This window comes from Hordeum vulgare, chromosome 7H (genome assembly GCF_904849725.1).
Source record: "Hordeum vulgare subsp. vulgare chromosome 7H, MorexV3_pseudomolecules_assembly, whole genome shotgun sequence".
Taxonomy (NCBI): domain Eukaryota; kingdom Viridiplantae; phylum Streptophyta; class Magnoliopsida; order Poales; family Poaceae; genus Hordeum; species Hordeum vulgare.
Genome location: NC_058524.1, coordinates 25,840,632 through 25,860,713, shown reverse-complemented (window position 1 = coordinate 25,860,713; position 20,082 = coordinate 25,840,632). Strand labels below are relative to the sequence as shown.

General features: G+C 39.8%; 1 protein-coding gene across 3 annotated transcripts; it reads right to left on the bottom strand.

Annotated features, from left to right (window-relative positions):
- Nucleotides 1-7,577: 7,577 nt before the first annotated feature.
- On the bottom strand, nt 7,578-11,817 carry LOC123411368. 3 transcript variants are annotated; one of them, XM_045104296.1, is made up of 6 exons: nt 11,721-11,817; nt 9,957-11,620; nt 8,609-8,770; nt 8,321-8,507; nt 7,975-8,068; nt 7,578-7,903 (listed from the first exon to the last, which is right to left on the bottom strand). In XM_045104296.1, the coding sequence occupies exons 2-5, from the start codon at nt 11,601-11,603 to the stop codon at nt 8,007-8,009; spliced, it is 2,058 nt and encodes a 685-aa protein (XP_044960231.1). In that variant the 5' UTR covers nt 11,604-11,620; nt 11,721-11,817; the 3' UTR covers nt 7,578-7,903; nt 7,975-8,006. The 3 variants fall into 3 exon arrangements, with proteins under 3 accessions (XP_044960231.1, XP_044960233.1, XP_044960232.1); XM_045104298.1 differs by having other exon boundaries at nt 7,986-8,068; XM_045104297.1 differs by having other exon boundaries at nt 8,011-8,068.
- Between the last annotated feature and the right edge of the window lie 8,265 nt (nt 11,818-20,082).

The following is a 20,082-nucleotide window of genomic DNA, read 5'->3' as shown; positions in this document are numbered from 1 at the left end:
TTTGCTAGAAATATCATACTAGGGTGTTGGAGTACTTGTAATTGTAGAAATATCATCATATTTGATGGAGGCAATAATATTAGTTATGTACATGTTCCACGTCACATTGGTTATACAGGTGGATATACAAGGAGAGTTGGTGATTATATGTCCCTTTGTTGGTACGTCATCGTCCCTACTAATCAATTCATAGATCTTCTAATGTTTTGAAGAAATGCTCAAGCAATAGTAGGACGAGATGACCAACATTTAACTTGAGGACACTGCTAGAGCTAAGATGGATGAAGAGAATGGATGTGGAGAGGATGGAATGGCAAGTCCAAATATGCAGCTTTTTCTCGATGCAAGGAGGGTGGTGAAACAGAGGATGTCATAGGAAGTTGGGGACACGCTTCTAATTTGGAAAATATGAAGTAAAGGCCTCTCCCGCTATTTCATGGTAAAAAAACACATTGACTGTCTAGGAGAAAAGAAGTATAGAAAGGACCGGTATTAGTCCATCATGTTTGACATACACTTCTGAATTATAACAATTATTTGATCAATGTATTTATATATATTTTTCTATTCCGTGGCAACGCACGGGCACTAAACTAGTATAATTAACGCAAAAATGCGGATCTGATTGACTGATTGAAAATTGATGGACTATGAACTGCCGAATATTATTAATCTGTATAAATCATGTTGAGCTTGGACTGTAAACTACTGGATTTGTCTTCCTCCTCCGCCATGCAAATTATCAATAGAAACAATTTTTTTACAACACTGAAGAACCATAAAAGATCTCTTGATGCCAATATAATTAACACAAAACACAGATCTGGCTGCCTTCTTGAAAATATGAAAAGTGGATATCTTCACTTACCGGTGATAAGGAAGACTATTGTTAGAACCAAGGTCCGGACAGCTGTCGGGTTGTACATATGTAAGCTGATGCCGCCGCAGATGCACACGATCGTTCTGCATGATGCAAATTGTAGACAGATTAGTGGAAGGAATCTCTGCGCGGGAAAGAAACAGGTGCAACATATATTGTGTGAAATCACGCTGACATGACAACATGCATGAAGATGAATTTCTCTGTTTTTTCATGGGAGGGACGAACTGAAGAGAACAGAGGAGCTGTGGACGACGTACATGAATCAAAGATGTGTTTTCTTTGTCGCTTGCAAAGAGAGATGGAAGGAGACCGATGCACTAATATGTGTTGCAGCCATTAACATAATACTGAGTATTATGCAGACAGAATAACATTGGAGCATCCAATAAATGTAAACCAACTAAGACAAGGTACAGAAAAAGCATGCCTTTCAAGTGACAAGCATACAAATATCACGTTCAGAAGTAAAACTGAGGAAACTCGGAGGCTCAAAACAAACTAAAAGACCGTAAGATTCTGATAAATTACATTTTGTACAATTTACAGGGAGACAAGGAGCAAGGATTCCGAATTAAAAACAGAGCAGAGAGCTATTAACATAATACAAATAATCAAGAACAATTCAAACAACGTCTACTTCTATGGTAGTATTGATACCACTCTTTTGCAGCAAGCAACCGTTTATGTCAAGTTCTCAACAGCTACATACTTACTCTGGACAAAAGATATTTGGGAGTTAGGCATAAAAATTCAGAAAAAAAATCACTGAGTTACGAATAGAATACCTGACTGAGAGCTTACAGGCCAGGAGATTTGAGATTGCCATTGGCCAGGTCTACTGGAAGTTGTCTCCTGAGGTTCATACATTGAAAAGGAGTTTAAATAGAAGGTCTGAACTTCAAGGTTATTATTTTCATGCGGAAAATAATAATCTTAAGGTGATCTCGTGAGCTACTTAATTAAGAATGACCTTAGTTCTGAAGGTATCTGCGGGAATACTTGTTGATTTGTGCAATCCAAGTAGGTAGCTGCCTTTAAAGAAACATCTACACTGGTATGTCTTGATTGTGTATACAGAACATCAAGTTTCAGCAATTACTCACCTTCTTTCACCAATCCTATAAGAAGTGGCAAGTAGTCTTGTGCAAATCTATCACCATTCAAGTATATACACTAACCAGGTAAATGTGGGGATGCTACAAAAACTTGCAAGTCCTATAGAATGCAAATATTTTACCATTTCCGAGTGCACATATGTGCTGTAGATGGTTTAAGAAGGATAAGTTTCGCATGTGAATAATTTAGATATGGATTAGTAACATGATCAAGATGGTGAGACGTCCACGGTCCGACCCACGCGGCTGCACTATTGGATTGAATCTCACCTACCGCCTCTCTCTGCGTCTCCCATCTCCCTTGTCCGTTTTCCCATCGGGTGCTGCAATCTATCCCCAACCATCCCAGTCGCAGTGATCTCCTCCTCCACCAGCGGGACATCCCATTGCAGCCCATGCTGTAGAAGAAAGGAGAGCTTGCCGCGTTGTGGGCAGCTCCTGCTCCTGGTGGCGCCGTCGCCGCCCACCACCAAATACTCTATCTCGCCCATAATAAAGTGGTTGAGTAATCGGATTTGTCGCAGGCAAGCCTCGATTCGCCTATCCCCCTTTCTTTTGCTCCCCCAATTTTCATTTTACTTTGATCCGTGCCGGCTATTTTTTTTTTCGAAAAGGAGGCCTCGCCCCGGCCTCTGCATCGAGTGATGCATACAGCCATTTATTTAATAACTGGAAAGATTCAAAATAGGTACAAAGTCAAAAGTAAAGAAAAAAGAAATTACAAAGCGATCAACGCCTAAGCCAAAGATATGAATAGGAATAGTTGACTAATTCCCTATTCTATCAGCATGTCGCCATCCATATCGGCTGAAGATAGCCTGAGCACCATCTTTCATCAGGCACATCAAGTAACCAAAGGCTCCCTGGTTTTCACAGGAGTGAGTAAGGACCACATGCGGATCAAGGCGGTAGCCCTGAAGGTGACCTGCAAAAAGTTAATAGATTGTTGTCTGTTAAAAACTAGGTCATTTCTGCAGTTCCATATAGCCCACAAAAGTGCAGAAGTTCCAACTCGAATTAGCTTAGCGAACGGGACATTAACCCCGTGAAGCCACGTCCCAAATAACATGTTAATGCTAGTAGCGGGGTAATGTTAAAAGCAATATGGATTGAGCGCCATAATATTTTAGCCATGGGGCAGTCCAGAAAGAGGTGCTTGATTGTTTCATACGTCTCACAGAAGATACATCTTCGATTTCCTTTCCAATTTCGCTTGGCCAAGTTATCCTTAGTTAAAACAACTCCTTTGTGGACAAACCACAAAAAGATTTTTAACTTAAGGGGAACCTTAACGTTCCAAATATGTGAAGATTTTGGAATAAGTGCACTATCAATAACATGGTCATACATTGATTTCACCGAGAACGTATCATTGGAGGTCAGTTTCCAAACAATCATATCCGGATCATCAGAAAGACTAACATCCATTAGCCTTCTGACTAGATGTAGCCATCTGACCCATCTATTACCTATTAAGGATCTGCGAAACTGAATGTTGAGAGGCGTCTCACGTAACACTGCCGCAACAATCGTCTGTCTGCGCTGGGCAATGTTATACAGCTGCGGATATTGAAGGGCCAGAGGCTCGTCACCTAGCCAGTTATCCTCCCAAAATCTAGTAGATTCACCATTGCCTATGATGAATTTAGTCATGTTAAAAAAAGCCGTTTTTGTCTTCATGAGACCCTTCCAAAAAGGTGAATCTCCAGGTCTCACTGTGACCTGAGCTAAGGTTTTTTGCTGTAGATACTTATTCTTCAGAATTTGTAGCCACATACCTTCTGATTCCACAGATAGCTTGAAAAGCCACTTGCTGAGCAGACACCTGTTCTTAACCTCTAAGTTTTCAATCCCCAACCCTCCCTGATCTTTGGGCCTACAAATAATATCCCATCTAGCCAGCCTATATTTGGTCTTGACCTCATCACTCTGCCAGAAAAATCGTGATCGGTAAAAATCCAGCCTTTTTCGCACCCCAACTGGTACTTCAAAAAAGGATAGAAGGAACATTGGCATGCTTGTCAACACTGAGTTAACTAAAACCAATCGTCCTCCGTAGGATAGTAGCTTGCCCTTCCAACAGCTCAATTTTTTCTCAAACCGATCCTCGATGCACTTCCAATCTTTAATAGATAATTTTCGGTGATGAATAGGGATCCCTAAGTACGTAAACGGTAACGTACCACCCTCGCAACCAAATAGTTGGTTATAAGTGAGTTGTTCTTCCTTTGCGTCCCCAAAGCAGAAGAGTTCACTTTTAAAGAAGTTAATTTTCAGCCCAAATAGCTGTTCGAATAAGCATAATATTAGCTTCATGTTTCTGGCTTTTTTGAGATCGTGTTCCATGAAAAGGATTGTGTCATCCACATATTGTAGGATGGAGACACCCCCATCTACTAGATGTGGCACTAGTCCCCCTACCAACCCTTTTTCATTAGCCCTCCTGATCATTAGCGCTAACATATCTGCTACGATGTTAAATGAAATAGGTGACATAGGGTCTCCCTGCCTAAGACCCTTTAGTGTCTGAAAGAAATGACCTACATCATCATTCACTTTAATACCGACACTGCCCTTTTGTATAAAACGATCGATATGTTTTCGCCAAATCTCGCAAAACCCCTTCATACGCAGAGTTTGTTGCAAGAACGACCATTTGACTTTATCATATGCCTTTTCGAAGTCTACCTTAAATAAGACTCCGTTAAGCTTCATGGAATGTAATTCGTGAAGGGTTTCATGGAGAACAACCACCCCTTCGAGAATATTCCGACCAGGCATGAATGCCGTCTGCGAAGATTGCACCATAGAATGTGCCATCTTAGTTAGCCTATCTGTTCCCACCTTTGTGAAAATTTTGTAGCTAACATTGAGCAGACATATGGGACGAAATTGTTCAATACGCGAAGCACCCTCTTTTTTTGGTAGCAACGTTATCGTACCAAAATTAAGATGAAAGAGTTGTAAGTGCCCGGAGAACAAATCGTGAAACATTGCCATAAGATCTTTCTTAATAATATGCCAACATCTCTTATAGAACTCAGGCGGGAACCCATCTGACCCCGACGCTTTACCGTTTTTCATACCCCGTGCCGGCTATATGTGGATTGATTTTGCGACCACTTCAAAGGATAGCACCAAGTAGCTGGGAGGGGGGAATTATTTCTTCAGTTTTGCCCGTTCTCTGTAACAGACTACTCTTGTAAGTACTCCTCTGTTCCTAAATTTAAGTCTTTCTAGAGGTTCAACTTATGGACTACATACGGATGTGTATAGATATAATTTAGCGTATAGATTCATTCATTTGTTCCGTATGTAGACATCTAGTGAAATATCTTAAAAGACTTATATTTATGTACAGAGGGGGTATATGATAGGTGATAGTGTAATTTCCTGAATAAGTTGCTACGTACTTTGTACGTCTAGTTCTTCACAACTACTCTCCCTGTATCCAAATATTTAGGAACAGAGGGAGTACAGGTATTTATATATAGAGGGAATAGTTATTACGTGCATGCCAGAAATACACCACAATCAGATTACAGAGATCGCAACACATTTTTATAAAACAGTGCCGAGGTCTATGTAAACTTGTTTGGATAAAAATTGAAGGCAAAAAGTTTAACAGTTAGGACATCAAATAGGTACAACACAAATATGGAACTATACTTCAGGACATCAAATAGGTACTCCCTCCGTCCGAAAATAGTTGTCTTCGAAATGGATGTATCTAGACTTATTTTAGTTATAGATACATCCATTTTATTATTTCTAGGACAAGTATTTCCGGACGGAGGGAGTACAACACAAATATGGAACTATACTTCAGGATGAGTCTGGTGATACCAATTAGTGATCGTAAATATTGGTGTTTTATCTATATATATAAACTTAATTTGGTCAAATTTAAGATTGTCTGACTTTAGAGCAAAGCTAAATGTATGCTCATTAAGGCAGGTGGTAATGTTTCTTTGTCCCTATGTATGCCGAAAATTGCTTTTGGCTCCCGAGCTTCATGGAGCCCTTTAAATTTGAAACTCAAATTTCATGAAAATTCATATTTTTACATTCCAAAAAATTCTGAAAACAAATACAGGGATAAGTGAAGGGGTAACACACATGTGTGTAAATTTTCAAAAAAAAAATACATTGAAATGAGGGCTGTGCAAAAAAGACAAATCTGAGGCTTTTTTACACATGACACTATTCATCATTTCAGGTCATGAATTTGTCTTTTTTGTGCAGATCGTATTTCAAGGTATTTCATCCTAAATTTTTGCACACATACGCATAACATCCTTCTTTACTTCCATATTTTTTTCAGATTTTTTTGAAACCAAAAAGTTTGAATTTTGAATTATTCAAAAATTTCGGCCTCCATGAAGGCCGAGCTCCAAACGTCCGCACTCCTATGTATGCCTATTAAGTAACGCGGCGTTTTGGCTCCCGGGTTCAAATGAGCCTGGGCGTGAACAGTATTCCAGTTTGGGGTACAAAAAATGTTTTAAAAAATTCAAATTATTTTGTGGTAGAAGATGCTCCTATGTGTGAACTTCCTGCAAAATTTTGTGAAGTTTGGACATTCGAGGAGCTCACGGCAAAAAAGACAAATTCCGGATATGTTAGAAACTTATGAAAATCGCACTATTCATGCCTGATTTTGTGTTTTTTGCCGCAAGCTCCTCGAATGTCCAAACTTCATAAAATTTTGCAGGGAGTTCACACATAGAAGCATCTTGCACCATAAAAAAATTGAATTTTTTTGAACATTTTTTATAGTCCAAACCGTCGTACTGTTCACCGGGTGAGGTGACGTGGTGGGATCATCTTCCACTTCTAACCAAACATGATACACAGTAAGCCATACGATGTCCCTGAAATAAGAACATTACTCATCTCAATAGTTTTGCCACAAATCATTAAAACCAACTAGGGTAATATAGAGATGCACTTTCAAGTTATTGTTTATTCCAAAAATACAAAAAAAAGATACTTATGTCCACGTGTCAAAACCATGATATTTATTTTTTGAAATTCAAAAACCATGATATTTATTTTTTGAAATTCAAAACCATGACTTGGTTTTAATATGTTATGGGTTTCAACTCTAGCATGCCCAGCTTGTTTGGGACTGAAAGGCTCTGTTGTTGTTGTTAGAAGACGGCTGATAGAAGGGGGAAAAAACATTGGTAGCACAATTTCACGTTACACCAAAACAAAACTTTGGCTGCTAAAAGCACATTTTCCATGTTTGAAAACAAAAATATTAGATCAAATTAAAAATCAGTTTAAAACAATGTTGTTACCACACGGAAACAAAATATCCTTGGTACGGAGTAGGATTAATTTGCGGTGGAAATAAATTCCACTGGTAGGAAACAAAATATCTTCATACAGAAGCAAATTGCATGGGGCCGATGGTGGTAACAATTAGACCGTGGAGAGATTTCTGAGTAGTTTTTATGAAATAGATCTCCACTAGTAGATACTTGTATGAAACTAAGAAGCACATTTCTCTGGCCCATTGCACATTCCAAAGGAATCCAATCATACAGTGAAAAACTAATACGATGGGAAGCTAAAGAAGCAATAGTCTGATTCATAGCAGTTCCCGGAAGTATAACACCAGATTTGTTAAAACACCATCCAAACTCGTCCCGAATGTCATGTCATTGTCATTCCAGAAAGAAAAAAACTAGAGCACACCACAAGTCACCCATGGTCACAATAGAGGAGTAGAGAAAAACACACTACACGGTAAAAAATGAACATAAGGTAACAATAATTGCTAAGTTCTCAGGATGATATTGTCTGAGGTAAGGCTCTGCCATAGGCCTGCAGGAATTATTGTCGTGGTGGGTAAAAATCGCCTCCCAGCGGCTGGTCCAAGTGCCTTGCATTCTACCTACAAAAATAAAGTTGCAATTATCGAAAATAGTGACGACTACAAGGTGAAAAGGACATATATAGTCATACCGTACAAGTACTTTTGAAAGGGTCCAGGTTTTTTACCGACAGGCACGCATTTCGGCAATGTTAATTTCCCTGTTTAGCTTTAGCATACGAAGATCTGGCAGAATGATCACTAGATCAGAGAGACAGTAAATGTACAGATTTACATGCGCAGAAGAATGGTTCAAGTCAAAAGAATAAATGAACATCTTGCCAAATAAAGTTATATGGTTGAAATATAATAAAATAACTGCATTTAAACTAGATTTCGCTTTTCCTACACAAGGTAGAATGTCTCTTATTTCTTAAACAATGCTTCTTAACACTGAAGAAGAACTAGGTATATGAACTCAAGGGCCGAGGTACTCACTGAAGCTCCCACTCCGGCGTACACAAATCTTCTCAAGCGGTATGTCATTAGCCTTAAACAACTGTGCCAACATATGTACTCTAGGATCATCCTTGGTGCATTTGATCTTCACCATTCTAAGGTGTTTGCAAGCAAATGATCCTCCGTTCGGTTTACATCTTGCCAATGCATTTTGGATGTCAAAGTTCTTTTAGGAGGGCAAAGAATAATATTAGCTTGATGAACTGTCAGCTAAAATCATGAAGCAATGTATCAAAATGCAAACCTTGAGAAAATACATGTACGTACCATTTCAAGTTGAAGAAAGAGATTCTCTAAGTAAGGTGTATGCTGAAGTAATCGAACTAGTATGTCAAAATCAGCACCCCTACTGATACACCATTCACCAAGGGACAAAGTCTTCAGGTTATTGAAAGTTGGACAACTTACTGATTCCCTCCTCAGAACCACCTTCATAATTTGTTTTAAAGTGAGTTGTTACATATATAGAAACAAATGGACAACGATAGTGATGCAATTTTGTATGTGAACAGTGTGTGGAAATAGGCATGTACTAACTGACATGATGATTATGCAATGCCATGAAATAAAATTATATGGTAATGCAAGAATCGCCAAAATCGCTTCAATAGAATTACTGTGATCATCAAATATGACACACTAGGCATTCTGAAGTTTTAACAATCTGTTGATTCACCTACAACATCAGATAATAGAAACATTACAAATGTTCTCTTGATCCGCAAGGTAAAACTAGTTTTCTGTCAAGTCGATCATGAAACACAAACAAGATGTTCTGAAGTCATTAATAATAATGTGGAAGTAGAAAGCCTCATACCACTAGCACTGCCAGTTTGCCAAAGTTCAATTTATGAAACCTTTAAAGGCATCAAATCAATCATAGGCTAGGAACAAAAATGATTGCATTTTATAGGGAAAAGTCCAATTTGCTTTCCAGAAGTCCAGATTAGACCTACTATAAAACAGTTTGTGTAACCCCCTCAACTTTGGTTTTGCTTACATGGCATCCAACATGCCTCGCTGAGAGACCAAGTAAATGGGTCATGTCAGTGAGCCGCCACTTCACAAAATGAGCCAACAAGTTGATTAAAAAGTGAAAGAAATTGTTCTCTCTCTATTCCTTATCACATGTCCTTCTCTCCTCTCTAATGGGTTCATCTCATGTTTGCTGACTTAACACACTAATCTGGATGACACATAACCGGCCAGCAAGGCAAATTTGCTTTTAAAACACTGCCAGCGGGTGATAGGTCATTCTTATCCACAAATACCAAAGCAGGTAGGCCTAGTGAAGATTTGAAAAACTTGTAAATACAGCATATCCATTCTGGAACGAAAAGAAAGAAAAATGCAACCATATGATAGCAAGCACCTAAAGCAGCACTTCATTCAACAACAATTCAACATCAGTAAACTGCAGCAATTTTCCGATTCTTAACTGAGCTGTACATAGTTAGAAAAAGTGTACGCCAGAAAATTGACGAAATTATTTTGCATGCAAGTATTGTAGTGTGCTGATATAAGGACCATGTCCACTATTACTTCGTACACAGTAGGGAAAGTATAAGGTATAGACTAAATTGAAATACATCAGTGAAGAAGTTCATAATTGTACCTCTCCTGAATGACCTAGTAGCTCTATGCTTCTGGCATTTGAAAGGCTGCAAAGAATATTTTGGCCACCTAATGTTTCATAGTCGTTAAACCCATGGTTTTTACTGTAGCCAGAAATTTTACCACCCTTACTGAATTCAAAGCCATCGTAACAGTTTCCAAAATATTTATCTTCAGAGCCATTTGCAATTTCACTATATTCGTATGTACCATCGTCACTATTTATGTCACTTCCATAATCATAATCATCTTTGATGTCATCAGAATAGCCATCATAAAAATCATCAGAATAGTCATCACAGTAATCAGAAAAGCTGCCAAACAAGATACTATCCAGAAAGCCCTCAGCAGCAGCAGCACTGTTACCATTGCACTGGCCATTTGTATTATCGATGTCGTCATCTTCATCACTAGTCTGAGGGAATTCATCCTCATCCTCATCCTCATGGTACTTTTGAAACTCACGACTTAATAAAGAGTCATCAAGCATGATACTGCCTCCAATAAGAGACACAGAGTTCTTGAATACGGGAACCCACTTCTCCGGTTTGATGCAACGAAAGAAGATGAGGTTTGGAGCATCTACCAAGAGGTTCATAGTAAGCTTGCACTTGACCATGGTCAAACTCTTCAGAGAGAAGGACAAAATGTCACTGACACCTACCACACAGCTCTTGAGCTCTAGTTCTTCCAAAGGGCACTGAGAAGAGAGCTGCTTCACAACTTTATCATCTAGTTTGACATACGACAGTTTCAAGATTCTGAGATGGCAAGAGGCGAAGTCTATGTGATCCAGCGTAAAGTACTTGTGGAGATGCCCATTAAGCTGAATAACACGAGCTTTTCGCTTGATAGCAGTACGGATCCAGCCCTTGACATTGCCATTGTTATAAGTCTCATAGAAATCATTCTCGCCGACCGAGCGCGCACGTAGCGTGTCCAATGGTGCGAGCGCGTCCCGGCTGCGCAGCAGCCGGTGAACAAACTTGGCGAACTCCTCGGGTGGGTTATCATGGCGTCCCACACGGACGTCGATGCAAGGCGCAGAGGCCCAGAGGTTGCGCCACCTCCGTGAGAGCCTGCACGTGCCAACCATCTCCCATGCCTTCAAGAAAGACATGATGTGGTGCAGCAGCGCGTCCGGGAGGTCACTGAGCCTGTCGGCGGGTTCGCCTGCCCCGCAAGATGTCTCCACAGTCTGCGGTCGGTTAACCGGCACCCATTGCTTGGATACCTTCCGGTTGGGGATCTCGTTGGATGGTTTGCCTGCCCCGCGAGACTTCCCCGTCCCCATTGGCCGGTTCACCGGCACCACCTTCAGGGGCATTCCGTCGGGCAGGTTGCCTGTAACAGGAGACGTCACGGCCGGCCGGTTAACGGGCACCCATCGCTTGGAGGGGATTTCCTTCGATGGTTTGCCTGCCCTGTGAGGCGTCCCCGTCGCCACGGGTCGGCTCACCGGCACTACCTTCGGGGGCGTTCCTTCGGACGGGTTGCCTGCAGCAGGAGGCGTCACGGCCGGCCGGTTGACCGGCACCCACCGCTTGGATACATTCGGGGGCGTTCCGTCGGACGGGTTGCCCGCGGCAGGAGACGCCACTGCCGGCCGGGCAACCGGCACCCACCGCTTGGATGCCTCCGGGGGCATTTCGTCGAACGGGCAGCCTGCACGGACATGGCCGCAGAGAAAACAAATTTAAGTGTTGAGATCAAGAAATTTCCAAGAAATTTCCGACCTGGTTGGAGGGCGGGGAAGAGAACTTACACGAAGGCTGGCGGCAATGGCGATGAGTCCTTGATCCTTCAGCGTAGCAGCGGACGGCGGCGGCGGCGCCGCCGGGGTGTGGTAGGGGTTGAGAGGGTGGGAGTTTGCCGCTTTGCTATGTATCTTTCTTCCGTTGGAAAACCTGGCCAAATGGGCTGGCCTGGCACGGCACAGCCCACCCAGGCCCGCTAGGTGCACGGTCCGTTCTGGGCTGGCACACATACTATCCTGCTTCAACTCGGGAAAAAAAAAAGGCATGCTAACATGCGAGTTGTTGTTGTTTTTCGTAAATTCGTTTTTCAAGACATTTTATCTCTTAAATCGTGCGTCTAAATCTCGAGCCATTTTTAGTGTTGGATTCCCCAAGTTGAGATATACGAAAGTAAAACCCATGTTGATAGGTTTTCATGAACCTTCTTTCTTTTGCAAAAGAAAAACGAATCGGAAGCACGATTTTTTTTTCAGTTTTTCACTTTCATTTTCTGAAGAGGCACAAGGAAGCAAATTTGCGCCTTCATGGAAATCAAATCTGTAACTCTCGTGAAAGAAAAAAAATGTGTTTTTCTTTCTTTCTTCGAGATGGAAAGAAATCGGTGCATCCACGTGAATTAAAACTATGCCTCCCGCGGAAGCATAAAAAAATAATCGAGAGGCACGAATGTGCATTTCACAAAAGTAAATTTGTGCCTTCATGATAAGTAAATAAGTGTATATATTAAATGTTTTTATTGCATGCAGAAAATTGAATGTCTAATGAAAAAGTTAACATGTCTTGAGCAAAAAAGTAGTAGGTGAAAATCGATAAAAAAACAAAGAAAAACAAAGAAGAGCAATAAAAATGAAAAAAATGAAAAATCATAATAAACCAATGCAAAAAAGAATGAAAACAGTGAAAACACAAAAAGAAATTAAGAAAAACAAAGAAACCCGATGAAAAAGGGAAAGAAATAAACAAAACCGAAAAAAGAAAGTAAAAAAATCCAGTGTAAATCGAAATAGAAAAAATGTGAACTGAAGGTAAATTAAGAAAAAAAAATAAAGGAAAGAAAAACAGAGAAAGAAACAGAAAAATCCCGTGAAAAATAAGGAAAAAAAACTGATTTTTTTTTGGAAAAACCGGCTTCCATCCCTCAAGTATGTCGCGCCTTCCTATTTACCACGAATGCACTAGTGTGTTAGTGCCTAGCAGCCATACTCAGTTTCAAGGAGACCTGGGCTCAATCCCTGGTTCTTTCTTTTTATACATATATACTTTAATTATTCTTCATGAGAGCTAATGGGCAGACATATCTTGATGGTTGTCTTCCACGACACAAATTAATATCACAATGAAATGGAGGGAGTTTGTGGTCTTGTATAAGTAAATGGAGGAAGTAAATGTGTGTTACATGATGATGAAAAGTCTGTAGATGTTTCGAGAAAAAAAATGCATGTACTCATTGCATGGGCGCGGAAAATGGCCATTTGTTCTGAACAAAAAATTGTAGGTACATATATATTTTTTATCAAAGTAAACACGGATATATTCTTCAAACATTTTCACATACACACACAATCACATTGTCCTGAATTACATGTCTTAGATTTGTCTAGATACATATGTATATATATATTAAAACATTTCTACATACATCTACATCTGTATCTTGACAAATACTCTCCCGTCCCATAATAGAAGTAATTCGGTATGGAGGTAATATACAATAATACCAGTAATGATATTAAATCAGTGTAAAGAAAAGATACTAGCATCCCTCAAACCAACCTAACATCATGCAGATGGGCAATCTTCATCCAAGTACTTCCAGTCTGGTATCCAATGAGCGGGGTGCGGCTAGTAGCAATCCAACGGGTGAGTCGCCGATCTGGCAGTGCTTGTGAGGATCTAGATGAAAATAACAGTATGGAATTGAAGCTCGCGACGGGTTTCTTAGCGACCAAACAATTAATGCAAGAAATATAGACATTTGCTCAAGAGAGACACCTGTGGCAAAGACACCAAGTCTACCTCAGTGACTTGCGATGATGTACTACATAGGCTTTGGGAGTTGATGCGTGAGGTGTGAAACGTTTTTTTACATTAGGATAGTGCCAAAAGGCGTCTTGTATTATTGGACGAAGGGAGTAGTAGATTCTGAAAAGGAATGGGTTTTGAACTTGCTAGTAAACTGCATGAAACCCGTGAGTGACATGATTATTATCCTGCTATGGAGTAGAGTATTTGTTTGCTACGCTCTAATTTGGTGCATGGAAAAGATGTACCGTCACCGAAGGCCTCTGCAGATGAAACTAAAAGAGCTTTATTAAACTGGAACAAAAGAAGAGCGATTATTGAAGGGATAGCACAAGGACTTCTATATTTGCATAAACACTCTCGGATACGTGTCATACATAGGGATCTTAAAGCAAGCAACATTCTTATGGACAGTGAAATGAATCCTAAATACCCCCTCCGTTCCAAAATTCTTGTCTTAGGTTTGTCTAAAAATGAATGTATCTAAATACTAAAACATGACTAGATACATTAATTTATAGACAAATATAAGACAAGAATTTTGGGACGGAGGGAGTATTAGACTTTGGGCTTGCAAAAATATTCAGTTCAAACGATACTGAAGGGAACACAAAAAGGGAGTTGGCAGTAGTTTTCTTTTAATCGCTAGAAGCAGTAGGGAAATGTTAACTGGCGTATGTTCCCTACAGGGGAGGTCCTAGGGACCGTCCCCACGGCCATTGGATCCAAATCAAGCCGATGCCATTTTTTTTTAAAGATGGCTGACTTTTTTATGTTACATACTAACTTTCTCTTCTGATCATGGCAAGTTATGTAGAATTTTCATGGCAACTTTAGTTGAAATTGCATTAGTGTTAGCCGGAAAACGCTCCCAGAAAAAGTTTCGCATATATTGGTGTCCCTCATGTTCTGCATCTCTATGATAATAGTACTCCCTCCGTCTCAAAATTCTTGTCTTAAATTTGTTTAAATATGAATGTATCTAGTCAAGTTTTAATATTTAGATACGTTCATTTCTAGATAAAGTTAAGACAAGAATTTTGAGACGGAGGGAATATAAAATCATAATATATTTTGTGCACCTCTATCAAAATATAAGATATTTGATTTTCGTCCAATATTCCATTAATTAAACGAGCAATTATGCTCTTCTAAATTAATGCACATGGCCCTAAAGGCTCCGGTTTAAAAGAAATGTAAAATATAATGGAAATAAAAATGACTCTTGGCTGATAGGCAACCCTGTTTTCTCCTTGGTTGTTATAAGGGCATTTTCAACAGGCTGATTGGTCATCTGACCCACCTTTCCTCTAATTGGGTCAATATACCCCATCTTAGATTACAATTGATAAAATACCCCATTTTATCTGCCTCTAGATACAGTGTCACACACTTAATTAGATCATGTATTTTTACCTTGGGAGGGGAAAAAAAATCCCAACAAAAAATAAAAGTTTGTAGTCCATGCAATCATGTATGAATGCCAAAAAAAAATGCAATTTTTGTCAAAAAAAATTCTTCAAAGAAAAATCTAAAAAAAATATTAAAAAAGCAAGTATATTCATAGTAGTCTATTGTTTTAATTCCATCCAATTCTGTTCATGGAGCAAAGACAAGCGAGATTTCAAGTTTCGGTCGAGATTGTTCAACTTTTGGGTGTAAGAATGAAATGCCCATAAATATCTAAAAACATTACGATAAATCAAGTAAATTCTTAGTAGTCTACTGTTCAAGTTTCAAACAATTCTGGTAAATGAGCAAAGAGAAAACAAGATATCGAATTTCTGTCCAGATTTGTTCAAATTTTGAGCAAAAACTTGAACTGCCCAGAAAAATCTGAAAAACTTTCAGAAAAAAGTAAATTCATAGTAGTATGCTCTTCAAATTTCAGCCAATTAAGGACAAGGAGCAAAGTGAAACAATATTCAGACTTTCTTTCCAAATGCATCCAAATTTTATGAGAAATTTTGAAATACCCAAAAAATCTAAAAACATTACAGAAAATCAAGTTTATTCATAGAAGTGTACTATTCAAAACTCAACCTATTATGTACTACTCCCTCTGTCCCAAAAATAACTATCTTAACTTTCTACTAGCTCTAGTATAAATTTGTATTAAGCTTAAGACACTTATTTTGTGACGGAGGGAGTATGAGCAAAGAGTAAACAAGGTTTCAATTTTCTGTCCAGATTTGTTCGAATTTTTTTAAATTTGTTCAAAAATCAAGTGAATTCATAGTAGTCTAGTGTTCAAATTTCATCCAATTATGGGTAATAAGCAAAGAGAAACATGAGATTTCAATTTTTTAAAATTTGTTCAAATTTTAGGTGTAATTTTGAACCGCCCAAAAAATCTAGAAATATTTATAGAAAATCAAGTACATTCATAGTAGTCTACTGTATAATTTTCAATCGATTCTAAGAAGATATATAGCTGACAAAAATAGCATATATACTTGTTGTTCAACAAGTTTGGCACATTAGTCATACAAATAGATGAAGTTTTCATTACACGGGTTCCAGTTTTCATGATATACTCCCTCCGATCCTATTTTGTTTGTGTATAATTTTTTTTATTTTTTCCAGATTGCTCTGCGCGTTGGAGTAGATTGGTTATTCTTTTCTGATTTGCCCCTAACCTTTCGCTTCCCCCGAGTAGCCAACCTCCAATAGTACCGCACACGCAGCAGCACATGCGCGTGTGGGCAGAAAACGGGGTGACGAGAAAATTGGATGTGTTATTACCTGTACTCTTTCCAGCCATGCACTTCGGTCCATCTCAGGGGTAAAACAGTTCAAGACAAGCCAAAAAAGTTCCCTGCTTGGTATCGGGGCTATTTTTTTAAAACCAAGGCAAAAGAGTTGCCTCATATATTAATTAAGAGAGAATAGAGTTTGAATTACACCTCGCAACTGAAAACAAAAGGGTGTTACTCTCCCGGTATGATGTTCCCCAATTTTTTAACCCCGATGGTAGGATGGCTTCATTCTAGATGTTGTTGAACAAAACTGTTGGATGCATACTCTTCTGTCGAAAGACCCGAGCATTCCATTAGTTCCAAATGGTCCATCCCATTAGCATGGTGAGGGAGGCCATGGCTCTCCGGTTGGATGTGCTCTTGCTTAATCTGTTAACCCACTAGGTATCGGGGCTATGAGTTACACGCAACTAGTGAGTTTGGATGGGATTTCTTCCCATTCGTGAGATGGCTTCAATTCTGTGTGGCTCTTCATGGGTTAGGTTTTCAGAAATGATTTATCACTTGAACCATGCGTCCAAATCATGAATCATTTTTACCGTTGCATTTCTCATGTCGAAATATCCAATACCAGAACTAATGTTGATAGTTTCGATGAGCTTTTTTTAGGCAAAATTTGTGCCCCCAAATTGAACTAACATGTGCTTACAAAAAGTACTAATTTGTGTTGTGCTTCCAGGTAAACAAGTTTGTGCTCCCACGTGGTTAAGCATAAACTGTTCTGCCACGAGAAAGCACACTCGTGCTTCACGCAGGAGCACAACTGTACTTTGCAAAATGAACTAACTTTGTGCTTCACACAAAAGCGCTGCATACATAAACCCAAAAGACTAATGATAAAGAAAAAAAAGAAAAAGCAAGAAAAGCGTCTCGATGAGGAAAGTGCCTAGTGGGTGACACATGGTATCACTATGGTGCACCTCGTGGCACCATGGAGGGTTCCCGCGGCCACAAAAAGTGCCTCCCATGGGGCACCCTTCAGTTAGTTGCTTTCGAGAAATGAGACGTCCTATTTGAAGATCTTTGAGTCAAATAGGAGAGCGGGCGTACAAGGGGTGTCCCATTATTCCAAACATGCAACATTACTATAGTGAACCGGGTCATATAGCTCTTGTGCATTGTAGCAGATGAACACTATAGCGTCTGGTCTATTATAGAGAACCAGAACCCTATAGCAAACCAAATTTTCAAACATTGAGAACAATTTTTAAAATAGTAATAAAGAAAATCTAGCAAATAAAATATTATTTTAGAAAAGGCTTTCCTTTTGTAAGACAAACATTTGTTAAAATTTTGAACATTTTTTGAAATTCCAAATAATTTTTAGAACAATATATTTTTTGAAATATCGAACAAGATTTGAGGAACACAAATATTTTTCGAAATACTGACCATGTTTTTAACGTGTTTTTTTTGAATTTATCAAAACAATTTGAAAACAATTTAAATTACCAAACATTTTTAATAAATAAATAAATAAACTTGATAAATAAATAAATATAAAGACCCAAGAAAACTAGAAAAAAACAGGAATATAGTAGAAGGTTCGAAAATCCAAAAACAAATCAGGATGTAACCTTCCCAAAACCAGGATCAATAAAAAACTAATATTTTCCTTGAAAAAACAACTTATTTTTTAGGATCGGTAACATGTTAATGCGGCCACCAAATCGCGCACTAGGTCTCTGTGCCGTACAGAGCGTCAAATATGGTGTGTGAGGAGAAACACTCACTATAGCGTGGAGATGGGGGCCTCCTATTGGGTGCTTTAGGCAACCGAGATGCTTCCTGGAAGCCACGCGCCAACCCTGGTGGGCCGGCTCATCCCGCGGATAGGCTAGGATGGTTGTGGGTATCCCAAACCAGGTGACTGGGGATAGCCTTTTTTTGTTTGGTTGGAAGGGTGGGGTTATCCTTTTTTTCTGTTTGGTTGGGAGGATGGGATCCAGCCGCGCCTGCCTCCTGCCGCCGCCCTGGCCGCCGGCCGCCCCGGCCGCCCTCACGCGTCGGCCTCCTCCCGCGTCGGCCTCCTCCCGCGCCGGCCGCCCTGGCGCGCCGGCCTCCTCCCGCGCCAGCCGCCCTGGCCGCCCTGCCGCCTCCCGCGTCGGCCGCCTCCCATGTCGGGCGCGACCGCCTCCCGCGCCGACCGCCCTGCCGCGCCGGCCTGGCCCGGGATCGAGAGGAGTGGCGCGACGCGTGCAGAGTGGTTGCCGCCGCCCGCCCATTTTTTGCGGTTGACCATGTCCCTTTTTTTGGCGAATATTCCCAGCATCTGGCTGCCTCTGTCCCTCCTCGTCCCAGATCCAAACGCATGGCAACCACAGAAAAAAGTGGTTAACCCTATCCCTGGGAGGATATCCCTGCAGCCAAACACACCCTAGAGCGAGATCGATCACATTTTATTTTCTTTGGGTTCGCTCAATCACATTTGAAAAAAAAGAACTAAAAATAGTAAAAATAAAAACAATCATGAATGGAAAGATATTCATGGATTTGGAAATAAAATTAATTAATTTGAAAATTTTCATCGAATTAAAAACTTTCATTGAATTTGAAAAAATATTTTCATCAAAGATATCCATTGAATTTTGAAAATTTACTTCTCGTGGAGGCACAAATTTGTGTCCACGAGAGAGTCATGCCTCTCAGAAGATTTATCTTCGTTCGTGAGAGACACACATTTAATTCTCGTGAAGATACAAATTTTGTCCGTGAGAGGCACAGTCGCACGTCTCATAAAAGGAAAACAAAAGCAAAATGTGTTTTTTGTTTTTCCGTGAGAGGCACAAATTTATTTCGTGTGAAGGCACACATTTGCTTACGCGAGAGGCACATTCATGCCTATTAGAAAAGTAAAAAATATTTATTTTCTTCCGCCACAGGTGCAAATTTACTTCTCGCGGAGACACGGATTTGCTTTCGCGAGTTGTGTCTCTCAAAAAATGTGTTTTTCTTTTCTTTTCAGGGGCATGACCGTGCCTCTTGTGAAAGGGGAAAAATGCTCCTGGTTCAGGTTTTGTTGTGAAAAAGAAGCTCATGAAAACCTCGACGCGAGGAATCCAACAATGAAAACGGTTGAAGATTTGTATGCACGGTTTAAGAGATAAAATATTTTAAATAAATGAATCTACGAAAATAGAAAAAACTGTCAGGTTGCGACAAAGGATGCGCACGCAATGCGTCACTTGTCGCAACCTAAGGAGATGGGAATAATCTTTGCAAAGAATACTATTTAATCCATGATTTCTCTTTATTTTTTAAATTAAAACGCAGGAAAAAAATATGCTAGATGAACCGTCCCAGTGCAGAAGTGATAAAGGCGCTTGTTTGTAAAATACACATTAACATACACCTGACTGCATGATAACTGTGAATTTAGGCAAAGCATTTAGTCCCCATGCAGCCCAATCAAACACACTATGTTATTTTTGGACTGATATCTTTTGCATCCGGCGAAAACGTCGGCCTATGAGCCTAGTGCAGCTCATGGTTTCATAATGGTGCATTTAGTTCTCTAGCTAAACATGCCCAGCCAGGCAATATAGTTCTTGCTCATCCGAGGCATGGCTCATATGAGCAAGGCTACTTG